This window comes from Phyllostomus discolor, chromosome 1 (genome assembly GCF_004126475.2).
Source record: "Phyllostomus discolor isolate MPI-MPIP mPhyDis1 chromosome 1, mPhyDis1.pri.v3, whole genome shotgun sequence".
NCBI classification, from domain to species: domain Eukaryota; kingdom Metazoa; phylum Chordata; class Mammalia; order Chiroptera; family Phyllostomidae; genus Phyllostomus; species Phyllostomus discolor.
The window spans coordinates 74,616,298-74,633,939 of NC_040903.2; the positions used below are offsets into that span (position 1 = coordinate 74,616,298).

The 17,642-nt window shown below is 35.6% G+C and overlaps 2 protein-coding genes across 9 annotated transcripts in view; one reads left to right on the forward strand and one right to left on the reverse strand.

Moving 5' to 3' along the window:
- GDI2 (GDP dissociation inhibitor 2) overlaps positions 1 to 14,373 on the forward strand; it is a 35,096-nt gene extending 20,723 nt beyond the window's left edge. The window contains exons 5-11 of the mRNA XM_028505586.2: positions 5,107 to 5,305; positions 5,562 to 5,693; positions 8,420 to 8,519; positions 9,941 to 10,112; positions 11,665 to 11,809; positions 12,004 to 12,058; positions 12,145 to 14,373. Coding sequence (XP_028361387.1) covers positions 5,107 to 5,305; positions 5,562 to 5,693; positions 8,420 to 8,519; positions 9,941 to 10,112; positions 11,665 to 11,809; positions 12,004 to 12,058; positions 12,145 to 12,291 — 950 coding nt within the window. The 3' untranslated portion in view covers positions 12,292 to 14,373. The remainder of the gene's footprint in view (positions 1 to 5,106; positions 5,306 to 5,561; positions 5,694 to 8,419; positions 8,520 to 9,940; positions 10,113 to 11,664; positions 11,810 to 12,003; positions 12,059 to 12,144) is intronic.
- Positions 14,374 to 14,719: 346 nt separating this feature from the next.
- Positions 14,720 to 17,642, reverse strand: part of TASOR2 (transcription activation suppressor family member 2) — a 77,733-nt gene continuing 74,810 nt past the window's right edge. For all 8 annotated transcript variants that reach the window (XM_036024986.1, XM_036024970.1, XM_036024975.1 and 5 more), the window contains 2 exons: positions 16,821 to 17,002; positions 14,720 to 16,128 (listed from right to left, as the gene is read on the reverse strand). In XM_036024986.1, coding sequence (XP_035880879.1) covers positions 16,010 to 16,128; positions 16,821 to 17,002 — 301 coding nt within the window. In that variant the 3' untranslated portion in view covers positions 14,720 to 16,009. The remainder of the gene's footprint in view (positions 16,129 to 16,820; positions 17,003 to 17,642) is intronic.

Here is a 17,642-nt window from a genome sequence, read left to right on the forward strand (position 1 = left end):
AGCCTATGTTATCTAACCTCCTGAGAAAGAAAAGACCTCTGGTCTGGTAAAACCCATCTTCTGATTGGTGATGGTGTTATTCTCCAAAATCTCTATTTTTAGGAATTTCCAGTAAGTATGGAGTGACTTTATTTTTTGCCCTAAATATTTCCTCCACTGGGTCAACCAAAGATCCCTGGTTAACGTTTTCTATTCTGATCTCTCTTTTAAATAGCGAACACCCCTAGAAAAGACCTCTGCTCTTCAGAATGTTGTAGTTATTGTGCAAAGCATTTTGAGAAAGTGCAGAGCAAGTTTGTATAACTAAAGGGTAGATGAGTTTTATATACTAAATATTTTAAGAGTTGTAGCTATTTTTTGTTGTAGTTATTGTGCAGAGCAAATTTGTATAACTAAAGGGTAGATGAATTTTATATACTAAATATTTTAGGAGTTTAGAGGAGGGAAAAGTTTGGTTGGGAGAACAGGAAAATAATTGATAAATTCCATTAATTTTATTTTGGCATAAGTATGGAAAAACATTCTCATTTATTTTGGCAATTTTTCTAACTCCATTTATTTACTTTTTGCTATTAGGGGAGAAAATACTGGCCCTAAAATGTTGAAAGACACTATAGCTGGATAGTAAAAAAATCCCAGTAACAATTAGTTAGAATTGACAATTGGGGGAGGAAGGGAATGGTTCCTAATTAAATTGAAAGGAGTTAGTGGTGTAATCATGGGTTAGAAAATATTTTAAGTCTTTTAAATGACAGTGAATTTAATCCAATAAAATGTTGTCATAGAAATAGTTCAAGAGTTTGAATACAATCTTTTTAAACAAAGTTTATGCTCTTTCATTTTTTTATTCTCTTTGAGCTCTTATTTATATATCATTAAATTTATTTTTAATTATAGGTGACATGCAGTATTACATTAGTTTTAGGTGTACAACAAATGATTAGACATTTTATGTAACTTAAAAAGTGGTTACCACAGCAAGTCTAGTTAGTACCCATTGGGCACTGTACATGGTTATTGCAATATGATTGACTATATTCACTATGCTGTACATTATTTCCCCCTGACTTATAATTAGCAGTTTGTACTTCTTAATACCCTATACCTTTTTTGCTCACCCCCTACCCCCTTCTACCTGGCAACCATCAGTTAGTTCTCTGTATTTGTTTGTGTTTTATTTGTTTTTTAGATTCCACATATAAGTGAAATCATAGAGTATTTGTCTGTCTTTGTTGTATTTCACCTCTGGGTCTATCCATGTTGTAACATGGCAAAATGTTCTTTTTGATGGCTGAGTAATATTCCTATGAGTGTGTGTATGTGTGCATGTGTGTGAGGGTTAATCTATTTTCCATCTCTATTTATCTATTAATGGATACCTAGCTTGCTTTCTTGGCTGTAATGAACACAGGGGTACAGTTCTCTTCAGATTAGTGTTTTCAGTATCTTTGGATAAATACCCCAAAAGTGGGATTGCTGGGTCATATGGTAGGTCCTATATTAATAGCTTTAACTACTTCTTCCATTTAACAAAAAATTGAAGGACTTAACTTTTGGCAGTTCTGTTTTTCCCTTTTTAATTTTTCAAATATATGAAATATTTATATAACCTGAAAGTCAAAATTACATAAAAAGATATATTTAGAGTGTAATTCTTATTCTTACCTTTTTCACTCCATTCTTTCTAACCTGATAATCATTTTTACTTGTTTCTGGCTTATCCTTCCTTTTGCAAAAATAAGCTAATATGTTAATGTACATATTTTTAAACTTAGGTTTACTGAGGTATAGTATTCATACAGTAGAATTTACCAGTTTTAGTATACAGTTTTATGAATTGTTACCAATAGCCCACATTTACTGAACATTATGTGCCAGCATGTATGCACTAAGTACTTCATATGTGTTATCTAAATTTATTTTATATAGTCCTTTATTACAACTCTGTGAGATGTGGGTACTATTATCTGTATTTTACAGTTGGGAAAACTGAGGTATGCCGGTGTGAAAGGAAAGCACAAAGTAGTGTTAACTCCTGACTGGTAGAACTGTTAGGAAGTCAGATTTATCTGACTCTGGACCCCTGTACTCTTACTACTGTACTGTATATAGTCTGGAAATATAGTTTTTAAAAAATGTGGGTTTTTTTACAGATTTTATTAATTTTTTTTTAGTGTGAAAAGGGAGGGAGAAAGAGGAAGAGCAACATCCACATATAAGAGAAACATCATCCAGTTGACTCACACGCCCCCAACTGGGGACCTAGCCTGCATTGCAACCCAGGCGTGTGCCCTGACTAGGAATTGAACTGGTGACCTTTCAGCTCACAGGCTGGCACTCAGCCCACTGAACCATATCAGCCAGGGTTTAAAAAATATTTTAACAAATCACATAGTTTATGATTCTCTTTCTTTGTGCTAAACATTTCTAGTTCCTGAGGTTGTTTTTCATATAATATGCTATCTTGATCTCTTGGCCACTTTTTGGGGGAAATTCTCTGATTTGCCAGACCAGACATAATACTCCAAATGTTGTTTGGTTGGTATCAGTGGGACTATTACTTACTAGGAAAGTAATATAGACAATATATTTCTATTAATAAAGCTTGCTACTGTTGGCTTTTTTTTAGGAATGGTAGACATTATTAGTTCGTGTGATAGATAGTTCATGGTACCAACTAAAACCCCAAGTCTCCAGTCAATATTTGTTTCTTGGGCAGATGTTATTTTTGTCGAATAAATGAGAAATGTATATGACCTCTCGAGTAGTGTTAAAATCAAATAGTATGTTCAGAAATGTTTTGAGGCATTTTCATGAATAGCTTTGAAGTGTGCCCAGTAAACTTTTGCATCTTTAAGTTAAATCTTTAGTTTGAGGCATCTATTTTATCTGGAGCACCTTGAAATCAAGTCACCTTTGATAAAACAGATCCAAGTGAATCCCAGAGCTTGTGGCATTCTGAGGAGCTGTGTTTGCTGCAGCAGCCAGCTGCTCATCTGGAGTAGGTAATTTGGGTCCTTCATTAGAGTTCTGTGTTGTGTACTGTGTTGTATCTTAGTTTTCGTATGATAATAATTCTACTCCAATTATTTTTAAAATGGTCAGATCTTATACCTATCAGTTAATTGGAAAGCTTCTATCTGTTCTCTTACTGAAACTGCTCTGGATTTTGTAGGTTTTTTTATTTTAAAAGTCTTGGTGTGTTTTTGTTTTGTTTTGTAAGTAAACCTCTGCAAGTGAATGAAGTAAAGTCAACCAATTTGCAGTGAAGGTAAGACTACTCAGGGGACTATTCTGAAAAAGATTTTATTTCTAATTTTATTTAATTTGAATTTTTTCTTTCTATATGGTATGTGCAGTATATGAATAAATAAACTTATGTTTGTTTCTACCAGACGTTAATTATATGGATTGAATATTTATTGAGCACTTGCTATGTGCCAGGTACCCTTGTAGGTTTGGGAATAGGGAGGGTTCAACAGAAGGATGAAAGTAAACAAAAAATGCTTTCTTAATGAAGTTTACATTAGTGGGAGACAAGCTATAAATAAGGAAAAGTATGTCATGGTGGTAATAATACTGCGTAGAAAGTTGAGAGCAGGAGGGATTATGGGGGGGCAACAGTTTTCGATAGGAAGGCATAATTATAGAGGTAGTTGTTACAAAAATTATACAGTAGGAATAGTATAATTTGAACTCCTTCAAATATGCCTTTCAGAATGAGCACTGGATCTCCAAAATGTTTGTAGTTGCAGTGGGTCTGTTTCTAATGCCATAAGCGCTAGTTGTTACCATGAATGGCAACATGAAAGGAGTAGAGAAGCCGCTGGAGCGTCTCTTTTTCTGTGCAACAAGTGTAACCAGCAGGGCCGATTCTGTCCATCAGGCATAAGGATGAGGGGCAGGAGGGAAGGAAATAAAGGAGAGGAAAGAGAAGGTTAAGAAAACACTAAAGATTTTTATTCTGACTTTTAAAAAAGTTACGCAGTAATCCCCAGTAAACTGTTGGTGGTAGCTGTAGCTGTAGGTTCCAACAGGCACTGTCCATGTGATACCTGAATTACAAGTGCATTGTAGTAGTGACTCATGTTTCTTTTTGACTGCCTTACGTGTACCACTGACAATTAAGCTTGTGTCTTAACTATGGTGCTGATGTGGTGATAGAATATTTAACCTTATGCCTTTTACTGTGTGTACAGTCTGTCCATTTTTTAAAGCTGGGCTGTAAATATTGTTTTAAATGCAGTCAGCTGTCATTAATAGCCTCTTGATCATTTGAATTTTCATTTTTGTTGGTTTCAGTTACAGTCTTGGGAAATGTTAAAAATATCAAAACATTAAACTGTCAACAGATACAAAAGAAATGTTTGAGAGTTTGTTATTTTTAAAGCTATTGTTGTTTTTGGAAGTAGCTGTGCAGTTTAGGAAAGGGGGAAGGAGGAGACTGTAAAACCAGAATAATTTCTTTTCCTTTGCCTGTGTCTTTCTGCCAGCTATATACCAGTTGTAGGAATACTGACTAGTAGGAAGTGCTGAGGATTTATTATGTGGTCATTCATAGCTGTCTACTCATCTGCTTTTTAAGTGTGCAAAGCAGTGAACTGATTATTTAGGACTTCATTAAAGTAAGTGACTAGCAGCCTAATCATCTTCTAAATTTCTTTGAAATCAGTTTGTTTTTGGTAGCTAAGTTTCTTTCCCATTAAATGCTGGAATGTATCTTAGTATACAGAAAAAAGAAAAGGAAAAGCATTTAGAATTTTAGGCAGTTGGCTGATTATTGATCAGAGTAGTTAAAACAACATTCAGCTGGATGCCTTTATAAATAATAGTTTTGTAAAGTCATGTTTACCGTGTACCTAATAAGAGACATAATTAGATAGATATACTGCCTTTAATTACTTATAATTGTACTGTAAAATTGAAGACCTAACTGATCTTTTGTACTTATGTCAGTTTATTTTAAAGCTGTCCAGACTCTCATACCTTAAATTGCACATTGTGCTAGAAGAGCGTCAGACAATATGGCATATTTAAACTTTTTCTTTCACTCTTTTCTCCAGTGTCCTATTGTGAGTGTGTGCTTTTTGAAAAATTCTGTTTTAGGTTTAATGGGGCTGTTTGAAAAACGTCGCTTCAGAAAATTCCTAGTATATGTTGCCAACTTCGATGAAAACGATGCTAGAACTTTTGAGGGCATTGATCCTAAGAAGACTGCAATGCGAGAGGTGTATAAGAAATTTGACTTGGGCCAAGATGTTATAGATTTTACTGGTCATGCTCTGGCACTTTACAGAACTGATGAGTAAGTTTATTTTTGGATTTATATATTTTTTGGAATGCTAACTGAATTGGCTCGTTTTCCATTGTGGAAAGTCTAACAAAACAAATATATAGCAATGTTATACAATGAAAGAAGAGGCTCTAGTTGCAAACTAATGTTAGAACTTTTTAAGTAAAAAAAAAAGGTATTGAATTGAAATTACTTCAGAAACAGATTTTAAATAGAACACAAGAATGAAAACTGAAGCCTTTTGTAATATTTATTTCCTTCTCTTCAGCTATTTAGATCAACCATGTTGTGAAACCATTAATAGGATTAAACTTTACAGTGAGTCTTTGGCAAGATATGGCAAAAGCCCATACCTTTATCCACTGTATGGTCTTGGAGAACTGCCACAAGGATTTGCAAGGTAGGAGTCCATATTTAACCTGTTTATAAAATCCCACTGATTTTGAACCTTACCTTCAGTGGCAGTATGAGATACGGTTGTGAAGAATGAGACAGGATATGCCTGTGAGTGATGAGATCTTTTTTATTTTTATTGAATACATTCAGTGAAGCCACAGACCCATAATAAAAATGTTGAGTTTGATAAATGTATAAACTTGTGTGATCAAAACTAGAATCAAGATACAGAACATTTTACTTTAGAAACTTCCCTTGTATGACCTCATAATCAACCATCCCCCACACCTGTCATTTCTTTGGGTTGTGGGAATCCAGGAGTGGGAAGTGTTTGCTGATACGGCAAGTGTTTAACTTCATAAGACACTGAAACAACTTGAGAGTGGTTGTACCATTTTACAGTCAGCAAAGTGTGAGAATTTTAGTCATTCCTCATCCTTGTCAACGCCGTGTCGTCCGTCAGTCTCTTTAACCACCCTAGTCAGTGTGAAATGCTGTTTCATTAAATTGCATTTCTTGGGACTGATATTGATCACCTTTTCAGGAGCTTGTTGGCTGTTTGTATAATTTCATGGTGTGATTATTCGTGTCTTTTACACATTTTTAAAGATTGGGTTGTCTTTGTGATTTTTAGGAGATCTGGATGTATCTTGGCAGCAAGTCTTTTGTCAGATATATTAATTATGTTTTTCTTCCAGTCTGTGACAGAAGTTTTATATTTTTATATCTTTTTTTACTTTTTTGTATGTTTAGTGCTTTGTGGGTCCTATCAATGAAAGCTTTGCCTACCTCAGGAGCACAGATGTTCTTTAATGTCTTCTTCTAGAAGCTTTATAGTTTTAGCTTTGTGTTTAAATGTGACTCATCTTGAAATAATATACTAGTGTTTGGGGTGAGGTAGGGTTATTTACAGTGTCATAGTAAGTCTTGAAATCAGGTAGTGCAAGTCCTCAACTTTGTTCTTTTTCAAAATTGTTTTGGCTGAGGTCCTTTGCATTTCCATATACATTTTAGAACAGGTTGTCAGTTCCTAGAAAAACTTGCTTCTTGGGATTTTGATTGGGGTTAAGTTAAATCTATAGATCGGGGGGCGGGTAGCAAAGGTCAAAGGGAGCCAAATATATGGTGATGGAAGATTAGATTTTAGTTGGTGGGCACTCAATGCAGTATACAAATTATGTGTCATAGAAATGTACACTTGAAACCTATGTGATCTTACTAACCAGTGTCATCCCAGTAAATTTAATGAGGACATCTATAGCTCATTTTGGGGGAGAATTTTCCAATCCATGAATGTGCTCTATCCATATATTTAAATTTTCTTTGTCAGCAATATCTTGTAGCTATCATTGTAGAGATCAAGCACCTTTTTTGTTCAAGTTTATTCGAAGTGTTTGGTTATTTTTATGTTAATGAAAGTTTGGTTTATCTCAGTCATTTGCTGTGAATATACACAAATTAATTGATTTGTGTATACTGAACTTACATCCTATGACCTTGTGCTTATTAGTTCTACTGGTTTTATAGATTTCTTAGAATTTTCCTTGTACACAATTACACAATTATTTCATCTCTGAACAGAGAGATTAGCTTCTTACAACTTTTGTGTTCCCCTGCCCTCCTAGCCTTCATGCACTGGCTAGGAGTAGCACAAAAATGATGAATAGAAGTGGTGAGAACGGATGTATATTTTATTATTAAATATTTTGTATTATGAAATACTTTTTCTTTGTGTTAATTGGTAATTCCTCTTTGCATCATATTTTCTTGTTTCTTCAATTTTTGATCATATATTGGACATAATGTACTGATACATTGTAGAGATGCTAGAGTCTTTCTCTGAAGAGTATTATTTTATTTGAATAGGCAGGTAAGTTCACTTTGAACTTTGGAGGCTTGATTTTACACTTTTTCAGGGGGGGTCTTTTGTTTTTGGCTAACTTCTTAGTCTTGGCACAATAGGTGTGTGGACCTAGGGCTTTTGTGGGAAAGTCCAGGGTGTCTGCCAAGCTCAGCAAAATGAGGCAATTTCAAATTTCAGACTCCTTTGTCTTTATGACTGACTCGTACCTAGCTGTAAGCTCTGCTCAAGTCTTTTTGTTTTTCAGCTGTTGCTTTTTGCCGGCTTCCTTGTAATCTCCCTCATGTACAAACTCTTCTGGAGTTAGTTAAGGATTGGAAGAGATTTTACAGCTTTGGTGGCTTCCACTTTAGGATTTCCTCTGGCAATTTTCATCTCTGTTAACAACCCCAAATTCTATCCTATGTCATTTTAAGTCAATATGATCCCAGAGTTTTTGCTTCTTTTCTAGCTGCTCCATGTTCCCTCAGGGGAAGCAGCATCCATACAAATCACATAAAGATCTCATCCCCTTGTCTCCTTTCAAGTCTCTTCCCCAGTGTCCGCCTGCCTTGGGTCACTCTGCAGTGCCTCCTGATAGTTTCACTTATATGCAGGAGTCTATTAGACCCATTTAAAACTGTTCCTCCATTAGCAATCTTTTTTGGGGGGGGGGGGGGGGGTAGATTTAATGTTAGTAACTGAATATGAGAATCACTTCGTAGTTTTGATTTTGTTTTATAATTGATGTTTTAATGACTTAAACTAATGCTTTCTAGAAGGCACATGCACAAATATATAACACCTGTAGCTCATTAAGATCTAAGAAAGGAGACTTTAATAGCTGAAACAATTATAAAGCACCAATTGTAATTTTAAAAATTTTCTAGGCTAAGTGCTATTTATGGAGGTACCTACATGCTGAATAAACCAATTGAAGAAATCATTGTGGAAAATGGCAAAGTGATTGGTGTTAAATCTGAAGGAGAGGTAAGTAGCTTCTACAACTTAAATGTACTGTGTTCTTGTGAAGAAAACTTTATTATCTAATAAGTACTTTATTTGGTCTGGACATTGATGCTAGATTTCAGACTATATGTGATTTCTTATAGTAAACTGATATTCATTATGACTAAGGACTAGTTACCATGGCCTGGTTTTAAGAAAACACATAAATACTTTGTATAGTGTTGATTGTTGCTTCCTCTTAAGACTAAAATATGCAGTATTTTAGTTCTACGTGGTATCCTGTATATACTGTGGGTTGGTGCCTGTTTCTCAAGTTTTCATTTAAATTTAGCTTTATATTTGTACCACTTATAATTTACTGGTTGAAATTGGGCTTGGGCAATACTAACCATTTTGTTATTATTAATAAATTGTTAAAGATTAATGTTAATTATTAACATTTAATGTGGGGTTTAGCTATGGAGCTGCCTAGGTGGAGTTTTGAACAGTGTTTCTCAAATTTGAATTGAATATAAATCATTGTTAATTTTGTTGAAGGGTATATTCTGATTCAGTAGTGGTCAGAGGCAAGGCTGCATTTTCTTGTAAGCTCTCAGGTGATGCCAGTGATGTTAGTCTGCAAAAACCAGATCATTTCTCTTCCATCAACTCTTAACAAATAGAACTGCTCAAAAAGAAACTCAAGAACTAAGTTTAAAAAAATATTTTGGTCTTTCTCATGTTACTCCATGAGTTAGGACTATATAAGCAACACTCACTAGTTGGCTCTCTGAACTTTCATTACTGTTGCAGATCTTTTGTAACTGCCTACTACTTTCAGCATAATACATGTTTAGGAAATACAGATAAATGTTTTAATTTGATATCGCAAAGTCCTTTTTATTGCAGTTTTATCCCATTCTTTGTGTCACACACAACTGCTTCTCCTTAGGAAGTGTCAAGGCTTTGATATAACGAGGAAGAAGATTATCATGTATATTTTACAACTGAAGTTTTACTTAGAGATATAGTGTTAAAATGAGAATGGTGTTGGTTGGTTTGTAATACTGGTACTAATTATAGAACATTTTACTCTTTACTTGGTACATTCTCATATAATGACAGCCCTTAATTATAGGGTTTCATTTAAGGCTAAAAATTCTTTCAGATTGCATAGAGCTAGGATTTGAATTCTGGTCTACTTAGTTCTGAAACTTCTGAACATTATGCAACAGTTTTCCTAATACTTGAATAGGATTTAGAATTAATGGATCTGTTCCAGGGAAATTTGTGGAGATTGTTGGCAAAGCTAGTTTTAATAGTTACCTATAATTCAATAAATGTCTGCGGTTAACTTTATGAAAATTTCGTTATATTCAAGAGATGATGGTGGCTTCAGTATACTGTCTAAAAACATTGTGGACACTGAAGATTATAAAGCCTTTAAAAATATTTTATTACAGATTGCTCGCTGTAAGCAGCTCATCTGTGACCCCAGCTATGTAAAAGATCGGGTAGAAAAAGTGGGTCAGGTGATCCGAGTTATCTGTATCCTCAGTCACCCCATCAAGAACACCAATGACGCCAATTCCTGTCAGATCATTATTCCGCAGAACCAGGTCAACAGGAAATCGGGTGAGTTTGGAAGATTGGCAGATGTTTATAGAATTTTGTTAGACATCATTTACTTTTTTGCTTGATCCCAAATTCCTAATTTTATCTGCTCTATTATAGTGAAGAGGCCTTAGTTTTTAACACATGGGAAACAAAGTGTGATAGATCCCTCTTAGCTGAGATCCTATATCATCACATTGAATGGACAAATTAAATTAGCCTAGGAGTCCTGCCTCAGCCTTGCATCCATTGCTTTGGACCTCTAATCAGAGGTCATCTGTAGAACTCAAGAGTCTGAGCTAAGATGAGCAGCCCAGTCTCTCCTGGTTCCAACATTATGTGCCTGTGAATGTTTAGCTTATTAGTGACCTGACTTCACTATTTTGAAATGATGACAGTTATTTTAATATCATTATTTGTCAACTTAATACTTATATTTGATTTTAAAAGTGTGCTAGAATACAACTTAAATTTCTCTAAGATCAGAATTTATCTTTAAAATGGTAATTCCTAATCTGTTTATTTTAACCAGTAGTTTTCATTTACCACCTCTTTCTGAAGTCCAAAATCTTTAATCAAAAATTCAACTTAAAAGGGGGTATTGGCTTTTAAATGCAGTTAAAAGCTATCTGTATTTTTTTTTCCATATAGGAATCCAAATCCCCGATTATTACTAAAACAAGGGACTTGTACTATAGTAATATATAAAAAGTTCCCAAGCATGCACCTGGGTGTGTGAAAGTCAAAAAGGGGAAAAGAGAACCCAGCAATTATTTTCTGTATTGGAAATGATGTGGTTACTTGGTGGTATACATATAAGAGGAATCTATGGAATTATGAGTTTAGTACACCAACTCAAGAATAATAGTTTTTGCTGATTTGTAACTTTATATTAAATAAACGAAAAATTAGTACAGAAGGTTCTCACTTAATGATGGGTCGACTTGACTTATGAATTTTCAACTTGAAGACCATATAAGTGATGATCATCATATAACCAACCATTACTTTTCACTTTCAGTACAGTGTTGAATTCAATGAGTTTTTGTCCATCTGTAGGCTAATGTGTCCTGAGCTTATTTAAGGGGTGCTAGGGTAAACTATGATGTTTAGTAGGTTAAGTGTATTAAGTGCCTTTTGACTTAATGATGTCTACTATGGGCTTTTCAGGATATAATACCACCGTAAGTTGAGGAGGATCTGTACTTAATAAAACCTTTCTTAGTAATTCAAAACCTTTCTAAATGCAGAATTCAGAGAGACAGAAGACCTCAGAGCAGTTCATATGGTTTGCCAGGTTTCCATAGTTAGCTGTGACAGAGCTGGGAAGAGAAATCTCATTTTCAAGTCCAGTAGTTCAACTGCCTTCATCTCCAAAATGCTAAATGTTATTGAACATTTGCATATTCTATGTATGATCCTGTTTGCCTGCATAGACATAAAACTTAAAGCTTACAAGGTATTGTCTATTCCAATTAATTTTAATTCACATCTCAAAGAAATATGAGACTTGAATGTGCCCACAGGCCCAAGGTTTAGACTTTGGCAGTGAGTTGGCATTATTCGTTCGCAGATATCTATGTCTGCATGATCTCCTCTGCACACAACGTGGCAGCACAGGGGAAGTACATCGCCATAGTCAGTACAACTGTGGAGACCAAGGAACCTGAGAAAGAAATCAAACCAGCTTTGGAGCTGTTGGAACCAATTGAACAGAAGTAAGTGATGTGTTCATTTTTATCAGCTAAAATCCTAGATTGATTTTGGCTCCATGGTGGGGCAAACTCCATGAGAACAAAGAAAGCAGCCATTGTGTCCACCAGTCTCATCCTTTAGGTTCTGCACTTCAGGGGAAGCAGTGAGTGGGTGTGGGGTCAGCTCACCTGCTCACTGAATTCTTTTTCTCCTCCAGATTCATTAGTATCAGTGACCTGCTTGTACCAAAAGATTTGGGAACAGAAAGCCAGGTGAGTGTGGTGATCTGAAAAGGGTATTATCAGATTTTTATTGGGAGACTTCCCTAGTTTCAAGTCTTTCTAATTTTTATTTCCAGATCTTTATTTCCCGTACATATGATGCTACAACTCACTTTGAGACAACCTGTGATGACATTAAAGACATCTATAAGAGGATGACAGGAACCGAGTTTGACTTTGAGGAAATGAAGCGCAAGAAAAATGACATCTATGGGGAAGACTAACAGCAGTCCATGTTACCATCTAATTAGGACAAACTTTAAAATTTGGCAAATAATGCATATTGTATGAAATCAATATTGTAAGGCCTGCTTTTGTAATCCAAACTGAGAGATTGCAGAGCACTGCACCAGTAAATACAACTCCCCTTTCTAATATTGTGTATTAACTTGTTTTCATGGAGTGGCTATTCAGAATTGACAGGCGACCACATTCTGTACTGTTTAACCAATGCTGGCTTTTTTTCTAGTGAAGGGTAAGTTTTAAAACAACATTGTGATACTGATACAGAGAACTTGATACAGTATTTGTATCTTTTAATCAGTGTAGCCTTTGCAGTTACGTGCTTCTGCTGCTCAAGAGCTGGATCAATGCAATTTGCGTGCCATCTGTCCTCTTGACATTAAGGAAATCTGAAATCAAATATTCCATAATTTGGGACAGCATCTCAAAGTTTTCCCTATAGCTTTACATTTTGTGTCCTGTCAAGTATTACGATAGTGCCCGTATAGCCTGGCCACAGAGATGGGTTTATGTGGGCCTAAAATTCTAACTGAACTCCAGACTTCAACATTTTGGAGGAAGCCTGTGTGCGGTGTTTTAACCTGATAAAATTGGTGAGAGCAAATGAAAAAGAAACCTATCACAAAGCAGGTAAATGTAGAAGCTTCTTTTGTATCCCACGTATGGCTTCTTCAACGGACCAAGCTGCAATGAAATGCAGTATTGATTTGACAGAGCCTTTCATTCAATGATGTCTGCCTCAAAATGGCTCCAAATGATTTCTGTACTGCAAAATAAAGCCAAACTCGGGAAACCAATTCCCTCTCAATGAGTCTGTGTGTGTCCTGGTGTTTAAGAGCTATAGAAGTACTGTGCTGGCTTCGACACAGCTGTTTATTTCCTTTGGCAGAGCTGAAACTGATGCTTAGGAGAGATGCTGGTGAAGTGTGTGCTTAGTCACTGACAGCTTGTGAGGATTCAAATGTGGATAAAAAGTCTGTTTACCTGGCTTCACTGTGAATAGACCCCAGATTACATTCTTTTGACTCAATATAACCAAAACTCGTAGAGATTCTTATTGGTGGTTTACAAGTATTGTTTTCCATACAAATGCAAGTTACTGGCTTTGATAATTTTACTTATAATATCATGAGAATAAGTGAATTGTCAGGTGGAATAGGAACTTCAATATTTTTGCATAATTCAAATTTTAGTTAGACTGGTACCTCCTTTCCCTTTGATAGCATATACAGTGATAGCTGTCAGATGAGTGAAGACAACCGTATTCTTGTAGGCTGAATATTGATTCTTATAGTTAAGTCTGAAGGGCATATGACTAAGGTAGTTAATCTGTTAAAGCAATTAGGGTAATAATTTAGATTATTATTCAAATTGTCTGATTTACCTGACCTCAGTTTCTAAATGTCATACTACCCATTTTTGGCCAGAAAGTTCTTTGTTGTGGGGGACTGTCCTATGCATTATATGTTTACTGGCATCTCTGACTTAGCCACTGTATGCTAGGAATACCTCCCTAGCCCAAGAACCAGAAATGCCCCTGGATTTTATGTTTCCCAGGGGACAAAATTGCCCCAGGTGAGAACTTCCAGGCTTTATGTGAGAAGATGATCTAAAATCCCAGCAAGTCTTTTTCCCTTCCCTACCTATATTTTAACTTGTCAACTATTCATGCAGGCGGATGTACATGCTGGACTAATAAGTAGAAAGAAAAAAATACCAGCACTTTTGCATGTTCCTCATTTAATTATACTACTTCTCTCCCAGGCCAATGGGGTCAAGATGACAAAGGCACAAGTTCTGGAAGAGCCTATAGTCCAGATTAGACCCATTATTCTGTGGCTTGGTTAAGTGTTAAACTGTAGAAAAAGGGGTATGGAAACTGATGGCCTTGTGGGTAGGATGTTGGAAGGGTTTTCAGCAAAGGGAGCTGAACATTTGAGGTACAACTTGAAACGTGCTGTTGGGCAGACAGCACCTGACAGGTGGTAGTACATACTCACTAAATGTTTCCTCAATGTACCAAATATGGTTATGGCCCTCTTATGAGAGTCTTATCCCTGGGGGTAAAAATAAAATGGGTTCCCAAGCGAAAGCCATGTCAAATAAATGTTATTAGTCTGTCTTGTGAGCAAAATAACAAAGAGTGAAACTGGTACTTTTGTTTGGGTAGGAAGTATACAAAGCAGATGAATGGCTTTTGAAAGAAGTTTCTGTACCTAATAGCCCCAGAAAAGGGCCAGGTGAAAAGTCTTGTGGCCCCGGCTGGGCAGCTCAGTTGGTTAGCACTGTGTGACACACCTGGGTTGTGAGTGCGATGTCCGGTCAGGAGGATGCAGACAAGCAGCAACCAATGGATGCATAAAGGAGTGGAACAACAATGTTTCTCTCATCAATAAATTTAACAACAACAACAAAAAAAATTAGCTGAAAAGTCCTGTGAATGTCCTCTTTCTGTAGTTTCCTCCTCAGTGCACATAGGAGGAACTGTAGGAGCAGAAGGCACTGGGCAGGTCTCTGGAATGAGACAGATCAAGGCCAAAGTGATAAATGTGGGAGGAATCCTCTGGAACCTAGTTGTTCCTGCCAAGTGGCCTAAAAAGTGCTAAAACTTTCCTGACAAACTCTAATTTTTGCTATAAAGTCATTGCAGAAACAGTTGTGTTTTTTTTTAGTTCTCTTTATTTAAAAATTAGTTACAAAAACCTTTGTTCCAAAGAGATGCTGTATCTTACAAATGCTTTTGCTTGGTTTTCATTTAAAGGTAATGAAGTTATTTCTAATGTCATAAATAAGTGATTATTTCTTCTTAGAGTTGATTTTGTAGTTCACTCTTTACAAAATAAGTGAAAAATGACAGTTTATAAATTTGTATCATTTCGGAAAAAAGGTTAACTTTATGTAGTGTTGTTTGAGTAACAGCAAATAAAACATGGCTGTAGTTTTCACAAGGGAGGTAAAACCTTTAACAGACTAACATGCAGTGTCTTGCTGATATTAACATGCAAAAACAAAGCTATTGGTTCAGACTCATTTTTGCTACAGTTGAGTAAATGTGTTTCTAATTATTTTTAACAGTAAGTTCAATTAATAGCTTTAAATTAAAATAATTTAAAACAAAATATTTAACACCTCAACCCAAAGCTAATGGACAACTACTATGTCACTGTGAATGACGTCAGCTGTTTTAATACAAACAAAAAAACAAAAAAGCAAGGAAAACTGTCCCGTAAGTTGCAGAACATTGATTTCTCAATTATAAGAAGGGAAGACTTATGTGTGTCTTAAAAGTTTTTTAAACAAAAGGGAAAATACTAATCTGTTGTTGGCATCATTGATGTCTAGGCAAGCTGCAGTTGAGTCATCTGGGTAAACTCAAAATTGATCATTCTGTCTTTGAAACAAAATAACCAACAACTATTTTATAAATGGCATGCTACCTAATGGGGAACACTTCTGTGCATTCTAAGTTGCATCATCAAAAATGCACATTATAGAGAAAATGGGTAATTCAAAGGAGGTTGGTTATTTCATTCATTAATAAATACTTTACAACTTCCACCCCTAAGTTATTTTTAATTTACAGCATGATAACATGTAAAGTAAAGAACAGTTTTGAACAACTGGTTCTCATAGACACAAATGTCAGAGCTATCAACCCTCAACTCCAGCTGACATGGGAGAGTTACAGAAAAAATGTGCTTACCAATAGCTACTCCTAAATGGAGCTGCTACTTTTTGTATATTTTCAATAAAGTTATTTACACCTGTAATGAGGATGCCACTATTTTCAAAGACTTCTCTGGAGACAGCAGGCTTTTCTGTAGAAAGAAAAATATCTTTTAGTGAAAAATTCATTAATGCACTTTTTAAAATGTGTAGTTGACATACAGTATTAGTCTCAAGTGTACAATGGAGTCACTCAACATATTAAGGTACCTTTTTAAAAGTAGCAGATACTCCATTTAAAAAAAACTTTTCTGAAACTCATGGGGGGCAGGGGTGGTGGTGGTGGTGCTGAAAACCACTGATAAATGACAATTATAGTTACTCCTTTAGTAATTTTTAAAGGTTTGGTGAAGATTCACATAAAACATTAAAAATTAGGGATAAGTATAAAACTAACTTAGTACTTGTAGGAGATGATGAAACTAGTAGCAACTGTGCTGGAGGACTACTAACTAGACAGTACCCCTCACCCAGCATTTATCAGGGTGGACAGCTAATCTGGGATATATCCACATGTATCTTACGGCAGGGGTATAAACTCATTTTCGCCTGCACATCAGCTTCACAGTTGCCTTCAAAGGGCTGAAATAATTTTAGGACTGTATAAATGTAACTTCTTAACTGTTAAGGAATTGAAATTATATTCAGCCCAATGAGTTTGACACCCTTGTTTATGGTACCCAATGAATCCACTTGCAAGGACATTAATTTTAGAGTTGACCTATTTTGGCATTAACTGATGATGACAGGAAACTGATGCAGAACTAAGGCTGTGTGACTTTACCTGTTAGGAAGACAGCAAACCTGGCATGGATATGCTGAATTTGCAGGTTTAGGAGACATTTTAAATGTTCTGCTTTTGTTGATGACCGAGAATCACACTGGTGATAATGAAGCAACTCAATAATATTTGCACTCTGATATGACTTCAATATTAAGTTTTTCTTATATGCAATTGAGTCCACTCTGGAAAATACATAAACGTTAAATTTAGGTTCAGTGTAAGTTTGTGAAAGTTTATTTTTAACTATCACTATCTTCATTTTGTTGTTTTATTTCTAGATCTTCTCTTTCCTTTACTATACTTCTAGTTTATCCACTTCTGATAAAACCAACTCCCAAGATCCTTTGTTCCTGTTCTTTTCCACCATACACTTGCCTTCCCAGATGTCACTGTCCTGATGTGTTCCATCAAAACAACATTATAGGTGTACTGCTTTTGCAAATACAGATTTTTAAAAAGTAGCACCCTCGTTCCCAGAGGGACATTTACACATTCATCTACTACTACTTCCAACAGTGTCGCTAAGCAAGTGGCCCTCTAAACTGCAATGGCTCCAAACCTTTTAAGTCTCTTCAAAACCTCTATACTTCTGACTAAAACTATGTCATGGCTAGATTTTTCTTAATTTCTCACCTTCTTTTAAATCTTACTACCTTCTTCCTCTTCTAGAGGCAATTGTTTAACATCTCTACTTCTGCTCTTGATTCCATTTCTCTAGTCTTCCCTAGCACGCACTTCTACCCTCCTCCAGCTTTCTGGAGAAAGCCAAAATTGTATGTCTCCCCACCCATTCTAGTGAGTGACAAGTACTATTCATATCAT